This window comes from Plodia interpunctella, chromosome 22 (genome assembly GCF_027563975.2).
Source record: "Plodia interpunctella isolate USDA-ARS_2022_Savannah chromosome 22, ilPloInte3.2, whole genome shotgun sequence".
Taxonomy (NCBI): Eukaryota; Metazoa; Arthropoda; class Insecta; order Lepidoptera; family Pyralidae; genus Plodia; species Plodia interpunctella.
In genome coordinates this window covers 5772193-5786221 of record NC_071315.1, presented here as the reverse complement: position 1 = coordinate 5786221, position 14029 = coordinate 5772193, and the positions used below count along the sequence as shown (strand labels likewise).

Below are 14029 nucleotides of genomic sequence, written 5' to 3'. Positions count from 1 at the left end.
CCACATGATGAAAGTATAATACTTTCACCATTTGAAAGGTACACTATCCAAGATTGCTATAGGCTATATTTTATCTCAAAATTCCCACGGGAGCGAAGCCCCGGGCGACATCTAGTTTGTAATAATATGGCAAAAGGATTTGTCAGCGTGTGTTATCCTCAATAATGATTTGTTGCAGATAACTAAATCTAATCTAAACATATCAATACATATAATAAAACAGTAAGAAAAATACTTAATAAAATTGTAAGTGGCCTATGTTTGTTCGCGCAAAACGTAAAAACTGCTAGATGGAATTTAGTACGATTTTCTCAGTTGTATAATTGATGGTCTAACTTAAAATCTTTTATATATTGAACTCACTTAGAACCCTAAATGCGAGGGCGAAGCCGCGGTCAAATGTTAGTGTAAGTATAATAATTATAAACGTCATTAAAAAACGCAGGAGGCTTTCGTGTTGGAACCCAATCATGTAGGTAATATTGACATCGAATAAAGAAATATTAACTGGTGTTGAATTATATGAAGTGTCCACATTTCACAGAATCATCTTCATCGAAAGCGCGTGTAGCCGAAAAAAAAAATTTTATACCTCATGCTACTTCAAATTTATTATCATGTTCTTACCTAACCTAATTGTGTTAAGCCAACCTGAATTTACCGACTATTTTAATTCAAGCTTATCTAGATGCTGAGAAACCAAAAAAAAATTTCCGACTAAACACGCTTTCGATGAAGAGTGTATCCGTGAACCGTGGACACCTTGTATTATAATATGTCATGTTTCTCATGTGGCTATGCTCACATTACTAATATTAATTCCAGAAGTTATAGGTTCCCACCCGTTCCCAGGAGTTGCCTGTGAAGAACTTCTTATCACCAAATTGCTAACTACGCAGCCAGTTTGGTTAGAAACTTGGAAATTGACGCGTGAGTAAATATTTGAACATAGCGAGACATCTGTTTTATACCTAATGTCTATAAAAATACGGGTTGCACTCCGGGAGTGCCGGCAGAAGTGAGCACTTGATTATTATTGTTGTAAGTATATATTTGACATCTTGCGAATTTTCAGTGTCCTGACGCGAGTTTAACATTTTTTACCCATCTAAAGAAGTTTTCACTTCAAAAATTCTTTTACATAGTAGTACATCACTTATTGACGTCAAAAATTAACTTTAAACTGTAGTCCTTGCCTACTTCCAAAGCGCAGGCGGAGAAGAAGTGGCACAACTAACTTTACCGACGCGTTTTCTCTAAGACCATATTACCATTCATATGTGGATCTTATGAGTTGAATGTATAGGACTTTCCGAGTAATATTAAAGGAGTGGTTTGCCGTTGGCTTTCACACGTATTCCACCGCAGCAGAGCGTTGGAGCCCAGGGTACTTTTCCTACTTTTTCTCTAATAATCAGACCATTGGCACGCATATCATACTTGTCAACATCAAGCCAGCACTTCTTGCGTGCGATTGCCCTTTATGTCAGGGCCAGAATGGCAACGCCATAGCAAGACGTTTTTTCGCTGCGTAATTTTTATTACCATAACAAACAATTTATTCAAGTGAATACTCTCCACACTCTGTTGGAAATCTTATATCGATGTCGCATATATAAAACATTTTTTCGCGGTATTATCGTTCGAAGAGCTCGTTTACGTCATCGTTAATGTATGTAGCAATCTTGTTGGGGACGTGTCGAAGTGTCGTATCGTCGTATGATTATACACCTTGGATTATGGCATAAAGATATGCGGTGAAAAATATTTCTACGTAAAGTTTGTGAGAATGTGTATACGTATTTATGTTTCACGCAAAATCTTCTAGTCGGTTTGATATGAAATTTGGTACACGGGTAGAATATACCTGGAATAACACATAAGGTATGTGTTATTCCAGGCCCTCCGTGTCCGTATGTTTTTGAGCTTTCTTTAAACCACGCAACGGATTTTGATGTAGTTTTCACTGTTAAACAGTGTATTCCCTAAGGTTTATACATACATGACTCCGTGCAAAGCCCAGTCATGTTACTAGTAACTCTATAACTGCAGGATGATTCTATCTGATACAAGGGCGCTAACTGGAGTTTCCTCTCATAGGTTCCATTTAATGTTTACAAAAACCCAGGTACAAATAAATAATGTGAAACATTTCTTAGAAATTTAAACGGCGGCGATTCAATTACGTCCTCGGTATTTCTATTAATAAACTGTTGATAGTTTTATGTGCTGTATAGTGTACATAGCATTTTTTTACTTCTTCTTCTTAGGGTGCCTTTACAACTAGTGAAATTTAGTTATTACTACTCATAAGTCCTTTTCACAAGCTTTTATTTGACTTGCAATGTATGTAAGTATGTATGTCTCTGATGGAATTTTGCAACTCAAATTTGAAGCGGATATCTTCAACCGATTGAGCTGAAATTATGAAAACAGATTTAGTTGGGATGACAATGCATTATTATGATAAGCGTGATCTGATGTTGCACCCAATAACGGCTCATGACGAGAGAACTCCTCGACGGTTTACAAGCACTGCTGTTTGCCGGCAGAGATAGATTTTTACTACCTAATACTAACATGTAAGGATCATCTGAGAATTAAAAAAAAATATTTTTTAAGGAGAAGTTTTTTTGAGATTGTGAGTAAGGTATATTTTCGGAACTACTCGACCGAATTCAATATTTTTTTCACCAGTTAACCACAGACGCAAAGAAAGGGGTGTTATAAGTTCAACTTGTCTATCTGTGTATCTGTCTCTGGCAACGTAGCTCCCAAACTAATGAACCGAATTTCGTTTAGTTTTTTTTTTTGTGTCATAAATAAATTTATCATTTTTTATTTTATCGTGTTCATAGTCATGTTTCATGAAAATCTGTTCAGCCGTTCAAATGTTGTAGCGAAGTGAATGTTGAGTCGGGGGTTTTTTTAATTTGTCTAACAAATAAACTTGTTATTCCGCCGATATTCCCACAGGAACGAAGCTTCGGGACGCAGCTAGTTCAGGTATATCTACGTGACCTAGGTCTCATCTCCAAAATGTCCGAATAAACTAGAAATTTCCTGTCATCAAGCTATATTCCCCAATTCGCAATTTATCAAGTGTCAGTTTTGCTCCCAATATTTCGAGTTGAGGCCATAAAATACTTCATTAAAAGACGTTCAACCGGGATGAGTCGACGAAAGAAAAATATTTAACGACATTAGTTCAGATCAGTGAGGCAGATAGGTTAACAACCTCATCATCCTTTAAATCGACAGGTCCATATTTGGATGCTGCTCCAGCCACATAAGTTTTCGAAGTGAATTGTCTCTATACATATTTACTTACCCACCATACAAAATAGAGCAAATACAATACAAAGTACTAACCTTGAGTGTTGTCCATCTATACTATTATTATAAAGAGGTAACCGTTTGTGAGTTTGTATGTTTGAAGGTAATCTCCGTAACTATCGATTATTCAAAAAATCTTTCACCATTAGAAAGTATATTATCCAAGATTGCTATAGGCTATTTTTTATCTGATAATTCCCACGGGAGCGAAGCTCCGGGCAATATTTAGTTATTTATAAAAATACCGGGTCGAAATACAGTAATTTTTATAACACTTTGCTTCCGGTGAAGTATTAGGATGAGATTTCAATATACACACACGCAACATATTTACATACCTACATACGTTTTACTAAAATTACTGAGGAAGCAACCGGAATAACGATGAGAGACGAATGAGAGAAAGAATCGTTTAAGGTGTAATTTACTAGTACCTATATGTATGATGGAATACAATCTTAGCAATGATGTTTTTTGTTAATTAACTTTGTAACCCGTTTACCATACAAACAAGCTTTTGATGCCTTTAATCTATTAGCACAAAATTGACCTTAAATCTCATCAACTCAATTATTTAACACCAAGAAGTTGATACCCAATGGAGTTCTCACTATTCGGAATGTAATATGTCAATTATAAATATAACCAATAGTGACAATATTTATCCATGTTGGCGACCTCGGTGATAAAGTGCTTGCCTCTGAACCGAGAGGTCCCGGGTTCGGTCCCCGGTCGGGTCATGATGGAAAATGATATTTTACTGATTTTATGACGTTTATCTATATAGTATATGTTATAAAATATAGTATTGTTGAGTTAGTATCCCATAACACAAGTCTAGAACTTACTTTGGGGCTAGCTCAATCTGTGTAATTTGTCCTAATATATTTATTTATTATTATTTATGTTATTACAATAACATTTAATAACAATGTTATTACTATAATAAATAATAATATGTTATATAATGAAATAATTGAAACAAAAATTCTAAACGTGCTAACTGAAACTTACCTAAAAATAAAATTAAAAAAAGATAAGAAAAAAAATTCAAGTTTTATAGCCCGTAATATGTATGTACTACACAGTTCGGATTTTCATAAAATATTATTCTCTTAGTCACACTGTCTTCTGAAAAGACTCAAAACTATCCATATTGGTATGTATAGACATCCATCTACACTCAAATTATTCATAGCTGAACCGATTTTGATGAAATTTTTAATAGATATAATTATTGACCCGAGGTCATAGATTCCTGCGGGCGGAGCTGCTAGTATAAGTGAGGTCCTCCATTTTTTATTGCAAAATATATAAATATGTTGTTTTTACAAAATAAAACTTCCAGGTTTCTCTATAATATTACAACTCCTTGTGCTCGCCGTAGACACCGCACAATCTTTTCAGGTAATTTTTCGAAATTGACATCGGAAAATTGATATTTAAATGGATATTGATAACATGGTTAATTGGTTATATTTTATTTCAGATATTTCAAAGCTTTTTTTACTGTTATTTAATTATCTTTATTATTTTTGTAATCGAATTACAAAAGTAATTCGTAAATACAAAAGAATACAAAATAATTAGTAATTAATAATATTTTTTATAAAACAGACCGTTTGTGAAAGTTGACCTATCGGGAAAGTAGACCGATAGTACCGGAGGGAGAAGAATATTTACAAAAATAATAATTATGAATAATAAAGTGATTCCAGCACCACGCCGCTCGGATGGGTACCAAGAAGGCTGGCAGCATTACCCCTTTGAACCGTTATGGCAATCCTTTGTTCATGGTAATTTGATCGCCCGTTACCTCACGGAGACGTAAGCATTAATTAACAGTCCACTGCACAACGAGCAATCAGTTATTCAGACATCAGTCACAAAAGATTTTGCCTCAGGATGAATGTAGCTCGACTCGAAGTCACTATATTTCCTATGCCTCAAAATTGCGACGGCGCGGCACCACAGCCGTTTTAAACGTTCACTATGTTTTAAAAGTTATTTCAAGTATATATATATATATATTATAATCAGCACTCGGATCACAATCATAACCTGTTTTGATATACCTTTTGACTATGTACATTATGTACTTTTATATATTATTAGAAAGAAAAAAAAAACATTGTAAGAAACAATAATGGTAAGCCGATCTGGCATGATAGGGACCAACACTGTTCAAATGAGTTTCTTTCGGTATTTCTTCTCAGCAGTGGTCGTTTCGAAATGCCAGTTGTTTGTAGCTTGTGAGAAATAACTATAAATATAAAGATTGACGAGAAAAAGTGCCTGTGAAGGTCTAATTTCTGAATAAATGATTTGAATTTGAAAAATTTGAATTTGAAAAATTTGAATTTGAATTTGAATTCGAATATGAGGCTAAAGCCAAAACAACATCGATTAGTTATCGATAAATCGTCCAAAATCGTCTAAAATTAATAATAGAAATGAATATATCATATTTTAATTACTGCCATTTACTAATCGAAAATACAATACATAGGTAACAATAATTGAAATGTGAATTATTATATTCATTATTTGCTAGCTGTGCCCGCAAATTCGTTTGACTTCATACCAAGTTTCAAGTAGTTCATTGTTTGACTTTCTGACGGAAATCCCATCTTATTTCGAGATAAACTATATCTAAGATGTTAACCCGGCGTATAAGGTGTCTACCTACCAAATTTCAAGTGAATAGGTTTGATAGATTTTTCGTAATGCGCGTTAAGACAAAGAGATAAAATTTCATAAAAAAGTGCAGATTAGTAATTACCGATTGCAAATCTGCAATTATTTTAATTTAAAGGATGTGGGGTCTATTCTAGTAAAATCTAAACTAAATTGAAAATTTTTGAGATTTTCGATTAAGCCCAGATCTTCAAGATTCGACCTAAAGCAAAATGCATTTCGGACCTTATTTATCCATATTTATTTTTTACGACCTCGGCGGCGCAGTGATAAAGTGCTTACCCCTGAACCGAGAGGTTCCGGGTTCGATCCCAGGTCGGAAATGATCTTTTTCATAGAAAATGATCTTTTTCTGATTGGCCCGGATCTTGGATGTTTATCTTTGGATGGTTTTAATTATATTAGGTATAAATAGCTAAGTATATTGTTGTATTAGATACTGTGATGTAACTCTTGCATGGTACGTAGCAAAGCTCTGTGGTTTTAGCCTAATGCATTATGTGTATTGTTTTGTATTGTATTGTCTTTAAAATAATAATAAATATTAAAAATAAAAAAAATCTATAAATGTATTTGTTATAAAATATAGCATCGTTGAGTTAGTATCCCATAACACAAGTCTCGAACTTACTTTGGGGCTAGCTCAATCTTTGTGATTTGTCCTAATGTTTATTTATTTAAATTATTATATACAGTAATAAGTTTTCTTAAATACTACACTAGCAACAAGCGCCGGGTTCGCAAGTTGTTGTTTCGTCCGTGGCGTCGCAAGTGAGCGCTGAAAATCAGTATTTAGCGTAACTGAGCCTTCATCTAAATACACGAAGACTCAGTTACGCTAAACACTGATAACACGTATTGCTAAACATTACACGTATCTAGCTTCATTCTCTTCAATTTTATGTGTAAAATGTTTGTTGAGTGTGTGTATGCAATAAAAATTATTCTATGTTATTGTTATTCTAAAAAGCAGAAAAAAACGCTAGAGCGGAAAAGATTTAAGGAAACTGGAAATATGTTTTATACATGTTTTTTCCATAAAAGGTCTACTCATATGTTTTACGTGTGGACGTTTTGACATATAACATTGTTTATGAGGTCGGCAAGCAGATCATTTATCAAGTGACCCTTTTTATTACCTGAGTTTGGTCCAAATTTTAAGAAAATAACAAGTGTCTTGTATTAAAGTTACTAAATTACTTACTACCGGACCTGAGGCAAAAATACATTTTTTGTATGAATGTGTGTAATGTAGGTATTTCAAAAACGACTTAACCGACTTTGATGCCCCACGAACTTAAAAATTATATTGATCATACATACCTTTTAAATCTCATCAAAATCAGACCAACGCTTCGAAAATTATCTCGTTACAATACATACATACAAAAAAAAATGTAGTTTTGCCCCAAGTTAATTTGTAGACCACGCTCGCTTCGCTCGCTTGGTCAAACTGTTTTTATATAACTTAATTTAAAATCAACCTGGATTTTCACACTTGTAATACAAATAACAGTGGGACACAAATAAAACCTCATGCGCGACCCAATTCCTAACGTAGTCATTAATGCAGTGCTGAACAAACCTGGTCACTGGTGCTCATCTTCAACGATGTATTGCCATTCTCCGCCAATGCACTGATCGCTCACACCTGTAACGAGAAATCGTAAAAAAAAGTATATAATAACTACATACAATTTAGACATGGAGCGTAGAGTTTTGATTGAGATTAATATAATTTTCTAAGTCTAAAGGACCAAACTTAGAAAATATATTAATCTTAATCAAAACTCTATGCTAGACTTCTAAGTTTAGAAGACCTTCTGGTCCTCGAGGAAGGACTCTAAAGGTGGTTCTGGGTTGTAAGGAAAGTTCCCATAGGAACCAAAGCTACATCATTCCAAACACATTATCGACGGATTTTGATATGAGGCAAAACAGTGTGTAACTTACACCAGGGGGGTCCAAAATGATACGTCATTCAGTCTGAATAGGGTCTGAATTATTTTGTTGTAACTCAAAAACACCGTGTTACAAGCCCACCCTAGCCTATAACCGACTAAGATAGCAGAAAAGCAAAACAAACATTGCAATTTGTTTTAACATTTATTAAAGAATAGCTGCGCCCCGGGGCTTCGCTCCCGTGAGAATTTCGGGATAAAAAGTACCCTATGTGTTTTTACAGGTTATATTCTACCCGTGTACCAAATTTCATAATAATCGGTCGAGTAGATTTTGCATGAAAGAGTAACAAACATACACAACACACACACATACATCCTCACAAACTTTCGCATTTATGATATTAGTTGGATAGGATAAGGCGAAATCTTTGTTTTATTTCACTCTTAAGTTAGCATTCAAGTTTATGGTAGAAATTTTGAAATTCCTACCATGAGAGCGTAAATTAAACAATAGTTTTGTTACGATTTAAAAATAAAACGTGAAATATCATTTTTAAACATTTTCTCCAACAATATCCTCACAACTTACATCCTTACATATTATAAAACAATGTCCTCTAACGCGTCTGTCTGTCTGTTCGCGATAAACTCAAAAACTACTGGACGCATTTTCATGCGGTTTTCACTAATAGATAGAGTGATTCCTGAGGAAGGTTTAGTTTATTTTGTTATAATTTATTATGTTGGTATAATTATGTATAATTGTTATGTTGGTATAATTTATTATGTTTTTACCCGAGCGAAGCCTGTACAGGCCGCTAGTAATTATTATAAAAAGAATTCCCTCTGTCACGTCTGTCTCTATGTGCGCAATAAACTCAAAAACTACCTATTTTTATGCGGTTTTCATTAATAGATAGAGTGATTCCTGACGAAGATTCAGGACGGGCCGCTAGTAATAATTATATATAATTATAAATATTTATATATTTTTTTTAATAGCCTGTGGTATCCCACTGTTGGGCAACGGCCTCCCCTCTACTTTGCCATCCATCCCATTGCATAACTCATCCAGTATTTATCCATCTCATCTAAATCGTCCGGCCATCTTGTTCTGGGGCTATTAAAAAAAAAAAAGTTTATTGCACAGGTGTACAATTTGTTAAAGTACCAAAGGTGGACTTAATGCTAAAAGCATTATCAGTCAACCTTTTGTAAACTATCTATAAGATAAATTTAATACAAGCTATAGTTATTATATCCTGAGGGTGGTGTCAGAAAGGATGGATAGCCAAATACTTAAGTGCTTGACATACTTACATGTCCAAAACAATAGCCCGCTTTTTTAAAAATTTACTAACATAGTTGTTTAAGTCTCTACTAACATAATATGGACTTGCATGTGCAGTGCACAATCTGAAATAAATAAATTCATTTCGTAAATTTTAAATTTTATTCAGCATGTATTCTTTTATATTAAAGATATAACAACAAACAAAAATAGCCATAGAATGAGTAGGTATTTTGTGGCCATTCTATAGTCTACATTTCCTTCTGTATCCTGCAAATGTTGCCAGCCCAGTCCCACTTAAGTTTTGCCACCTTTAAACTTTGAATAGTAATGGTTGGTAGGTACATGATCTCGGCACGTCTCGTTCCGATAAAAGCACATTTTATTTATACTGGTTCTCCGCCAGTGCAATAGGATTAGCTCCATAACTTCGTTAGTTCACCAGTTTATTACACAGGTATTGGAAAACACGACGGCCATACATATATAAGAACACTAGCAGACCGTCACTGCTTCGCTCGGGTAAAAGGTTTAAAGAATTTATTTTCTCAAAAGAATTACATAATTCACTTACCGAGAAAATACAAAGATATAATTAAACTATTGTACGTACCTAATCAATAAGATTTTACATATCTTTCGTGCCATCTGGACATATTTGCACTATATAAACTATCACTGATGACACATCACTTAACAATAAACAAAATAAAATGCAATGCAGCTAAAAATTAGGATTTCGGTATTAACTTTTAAACGAAACATTTCATTATTTTTTTTTTCTTTTTCTTTTTATGTGAAGCAAGCATCTGAACATAAAATACTCTTAAAATCAATGAGCAAGTAACAAAGAGGGTAGACTGCATTCGTGTTCTAAAGACAACTACTTACACTTGTTTATTAAGGCGTGTACATTAGTGTATAAGCTGTAGCGGAATAGCATATTTCTATAACGAGTGATATATTTTTGCAAATTTAACAGTGATCTATAATTAGTTTATAACATAATTCAAATCACTATAATTATACGTATCAATATCAATCTCAATATCCCTATCACAATATATTATTTATTAGTAAAACGTTACATACTTATATAAATGCAAGTATAAATATTTAACATATATTATAAGAATTTGCTTTTTATACTTATTTTACATATATATATACTATATTTATACACATTATTATGAGAGGTCCTTTAATATGTGACTTTTTAGCAACTTTTTAAATGTGAAAAGTGATTTCGATTCTTTTATATCCTTTGGCAATTTGTTATAAAACTGTGCACCTTCATACATAATATTCTTTTTTCCATAGTTAGTCCTGGGAGTTCTTAAATATATGTTATTGGCTTGTCTAGTAATACGTTTTTGGATTTGTATCTTTTTTGTGAAGTTTATAAAAATAATAAAGTAAAACCATAATAAAACTTCCCCAGGAAGAACTTTACATTTTTTAGCATCAGATAAAAATATTAGATTATCATTGGAAATCGAAACCATTTGGCGTCATTCAATAACACGTATTCACATCACCTTATCAATAACAGAGTGGTTTACTTACACTTTTTCCATTAAAATATTACAATTAAGTACTTCTCTTTCGACAATACCTACAACGTAAAAATTATAGAAAAATGAGAGAGAATCAACCAGAAATGCAATAGTGAGCAAATGCAAATGAGATTCTTTATTTGGAAAGGAAATTCACCCGGGCGAAACAACAGATAATAATTTATTTGATTTATAATTATTGCTTTTTTATACTATTAATGTATATTTTTTTGTCGTTTTGTACTAGCGACATGACCCGGCTTCGCACGGGGTCCTTTGGACAATTATTGTTCGAAAGGTGCGTTGTGCTGGAATTTTTAAATGCGTGTAATTTTAAATCTGTGATAACTTGTAAAGTATTATATTATCGTTCAAAAGAAATGAAATTAAAAACAATTTTGATCTAGATACGTACCTACATTAAATGGCCAAGGTGATTATTATGATTATTTGGATCCTTATCCAATACTGATTAGGAAAAAATTGGTTTGGTGGTAAAATACGAAATTGTAAACCTTTGTTCAATCACACTCATTTTACAAAGTAGCAAAGTAAAAAATATATCGATATTATTATCAAGTTATCACACACTGACTGAACACGTGTAAACTTCTGTTGATAAAACACATCAAACGCGCGCGTCAATTGCGTCAAGCATTAAATTCAATACGTTCGTTCATTTCGCCGCGAGGGAGCGCGCCGGTCGCTCGCGTTTCGTGTCGCAATTCCGCGGTGATTCGACAAGATGGCGGACGACATGGAGAACCCGTGTATGCTCGAATTTATACAAAAATACAAGGAACTCGAGTGTTTGTGGAAGACCACACATTGTGATTATGGAAACAGATACAGAAGGCTTGAGGCTTTGAAGGAATTGTTGCCAGTAATGAAGAAACAGGATCCAAATGCAGATTTAAATGCACTGAAGAGGAAAATTAACTGTATGAGAAGTGTTTTTAATAGGCAGCATAGAAAGGTAAAATTTCGAAATTTTGTTTTGTACAACGCCAAAAAAGAACTGTTATGATTTTGGGTTCATGTATGTATATCAATATCTACCTATGTACGTGAGTTTATTTATTATATACTATCTCCTATATGCTTTGACTGGTTAGAATTTAGATAGATGGTTAAAATATTCTTAGATGTTTTTACATTTCATCACTACAGCACACAATCTTCGGAATCTTTATTTGTCAGACCATTAGTAGATACGCATATTTTCTTTTACCTACCTATGCTTATTTACGTCGATTACTTGCAGGTGATGGAATCGAGAAAATATTATATGGATGAATATGATAAGGAGGCTGATCTAAACAAACTGCGATACTATAAAAAAATGTTATTTTTGGTGGACAGAAATTCAACGACAAAAGATACGGATGAGTCCAGATCCACTCGTCAGTTATCTGGTTTTAGTGAGGTGAGAAAGGAACTTAAAAGGCTTGTGGCGTATGGTCTCGCCCTAGTATAGATTCCACTCCAATTCCTCCCATAGATATCGTACAAAGCGCCTAAGGGACACTTAACAGTTAATAGACAACAATAGCATCCCCAAAGAAGGTTGACGTCAGGCAGGCAGCCGGTTGTAAAAGCAAATCTTCAAAATTTCATGGTTGATTTTTTACACAAACCCTAGGTTTCGGGGCATCACAGCTCCAAATGTAACCGGCAATACGCAGGGATGAGAGAGAGAGAGAGAGAAAGTAACTTAAAAAGCCGGCCATGCTGTGATGTTGCATTTGTTTATGGACAACGGTGATCACTTCAAGTGACCCGTTTACTCACTTTCGTGTGTTCCTGGTAGTATTGTGGGCTGTGACACTTGCATTTGCTCTGAAAGATACCAAGAAATTTTTTATAATTAATATTCGATCTGCAATTATATTTTCATCTGTGTTACCTGTGAACTTACTATCGGAGCAGTTTAATCTTTTGTTATTTAGGTACTTATTTAATAAATTTATGTAAGTATACAACACAGTGCAAATAAACTACTTACATAAAATAGAAAAGCTAAATTTATTTGAGTAGATCGCGAAAGCCTATGTGTAAGTAAGTAGTTTTATTTATTAATGAATAACTGTAGTAACTAAAATAAAGTTGTTATACAGGACGAGACTGAGGAAACAATATATTTAGAAGAAGATATTTCAAACGAAGAAACAGATCATTTGAACGAATACATGAAAGAAGAAGCAGAAACTCCATTATCTGGCACCAGTACTCCTACAAAACAACATCGTGAAAAGATTACAATATTGCCGCGTATTAGGAAACGAAAACTGACTGATTTAAATAAAAAGAGAAAACAAAGCACCACATCAAATCGTCAAGCTGTATACTTACTTGACGAGTCTGACCAGCCATCTTCATCAAACACACAACAGTTCAATGCCTTTGGTCTGCATGTGGCGGAAAGACTGCGAGGCTTGAGAAAAGAAATGTCCGTATACTGTCAGAAGATCATCAACGATGCAATTTTTCATGCAGAAATTGGGGATTTGAATCGAACGTCTCGTATTGTAAACTAGGAATAGTAAATTTAGTTAGTGATTCACATCCAAAACATTTTTATTTATTGAACCCTTAATTGTTAAAATGGCGGATTTTTTTAATAGCATAGTGAACCAACCAGCATGTGGGTTGATATAACCAGCATGGTGATGGTAAGCAAACACCGCAACGCATGGACACCCGCAATCCGATACCTACAGGTCGTCGATGCGTTGCCGACTAAGTGATACTCTTTTCTTATATACGATTAGATACGATACTCTTTTCTTATATCGAAACTATTTGGAAACACAGTTAAGGGAAGTTAGTTTAGTAAGTATGTACGTCGCAGGAAGAAGTTACGTGAAGAGCCGACTTTAATGAAATAACAATAACTCTAGGCGATTTTTGAATAAGTACAAAACAACCAATACTCTATCGATGCTTTGACTTTAGCTTCATATTCGATATATCGACCGGCAGGCATTATTGTATCAACCTACAGGTCATAAACCCTAAAAAAATACTATTATGAACTGTTATTAAAGTATATAAGCAAGTTTCAAAATTAAAACATCGGCGTATTGCGCCGTATTTAGGAAGATTTGAATGAAATCAAATCGAAAATAGGTTAAACAAACGTGGATCATATTTCCTGCTTAAGTGTGACGTGTGACGTCCAATTTGCTATGTATATTGGGTAGGCGCTTCGGTTAATTAAATTTTAGGCTCGTGTGTTTGTTATT

General features: G+C 33.9%; 2 protein-coding genes across 6 annotated transcripts in view; one reads left to right on the top strand and one right to left on the bottom strand.

Annotated features, from left to right (window-relative positions):
• Positions 1-11394, bottom strand: part of LOC128679714 (orexin/Hypocretin receptor type 1-like) — a 128030-nt gene extending 116636 nt beyond the window's left edge. The window contains exons 1-3 of one of the 5 annotated variants that reach the window (XM_064436713.1): positions 11200-11394; positions 9258-9353; positions 7619-7684 (exon numbers count right to left, since the gene is read on the bottom strand). The gene's annotated coding sequence lies outside the window, so the exon portion shown is untranslated. Of the gene's footprint in view, positions 1-7618; positions 7685-8826; positions 8928-9257; positions 9354-9841; positions 10993-11199 lie in introns of those variants that run through there. The other 4 variants (XM_064436712.1, XM_064436715.1, XM_064436714.1 and 1 more) reach the window with 4 other exon arrangements.
• A 47-nt stretch (positions 11395-11441) lies between these two features.
• LOC128679715 (uncharacterized) lies at positions 11442-13349 on the top strand. The gene is made up of 3 exons (XM_053762132.1): positions 11442-11760; positions 12049-12210; positions 12902-13349. The coding sequence occupies exons 1-3, from the start codon at positions 11530-11532 to the stop codon at positions 13319-13321; spliced, it is 813 nt and encodes a 270-aa protein (XP_053618107.1). The 5' UTR covers positions 11442-11529; the 3' UTR covers positions 13322-13349.
• The last annotated feature ends 680 nt before the right edge of the window (positions 13350-14029 follow it).

What these genes read in the sequence shown, in the direction of transcription:
- LOC128679715 (XM_053762132.1), top strand. Translation starts at nt 11,530, where the DNA reads ATGGCGGACGACATGGAGAACCCGTGTATGCTCGAATTTATACAAAAA. An exon ending in TTAATAGGCAGCATAGAAAG is followed by an intron (nt 11,761 to 12,048) that starts GTAAAATTTCGA and finishes GATTACTTGCAG; the next exon opens with GTGATGGAATCGAGAAAATA. An exon ending in AGTTATCTGGTTTTAGTGAG is followed by an intron (nt 12,211 to 12,901) that starts GTGAGAAAGGAA and finishes GTTGTTATACAG; the next exon opens with GACGAGACTGAGGAAACAAT.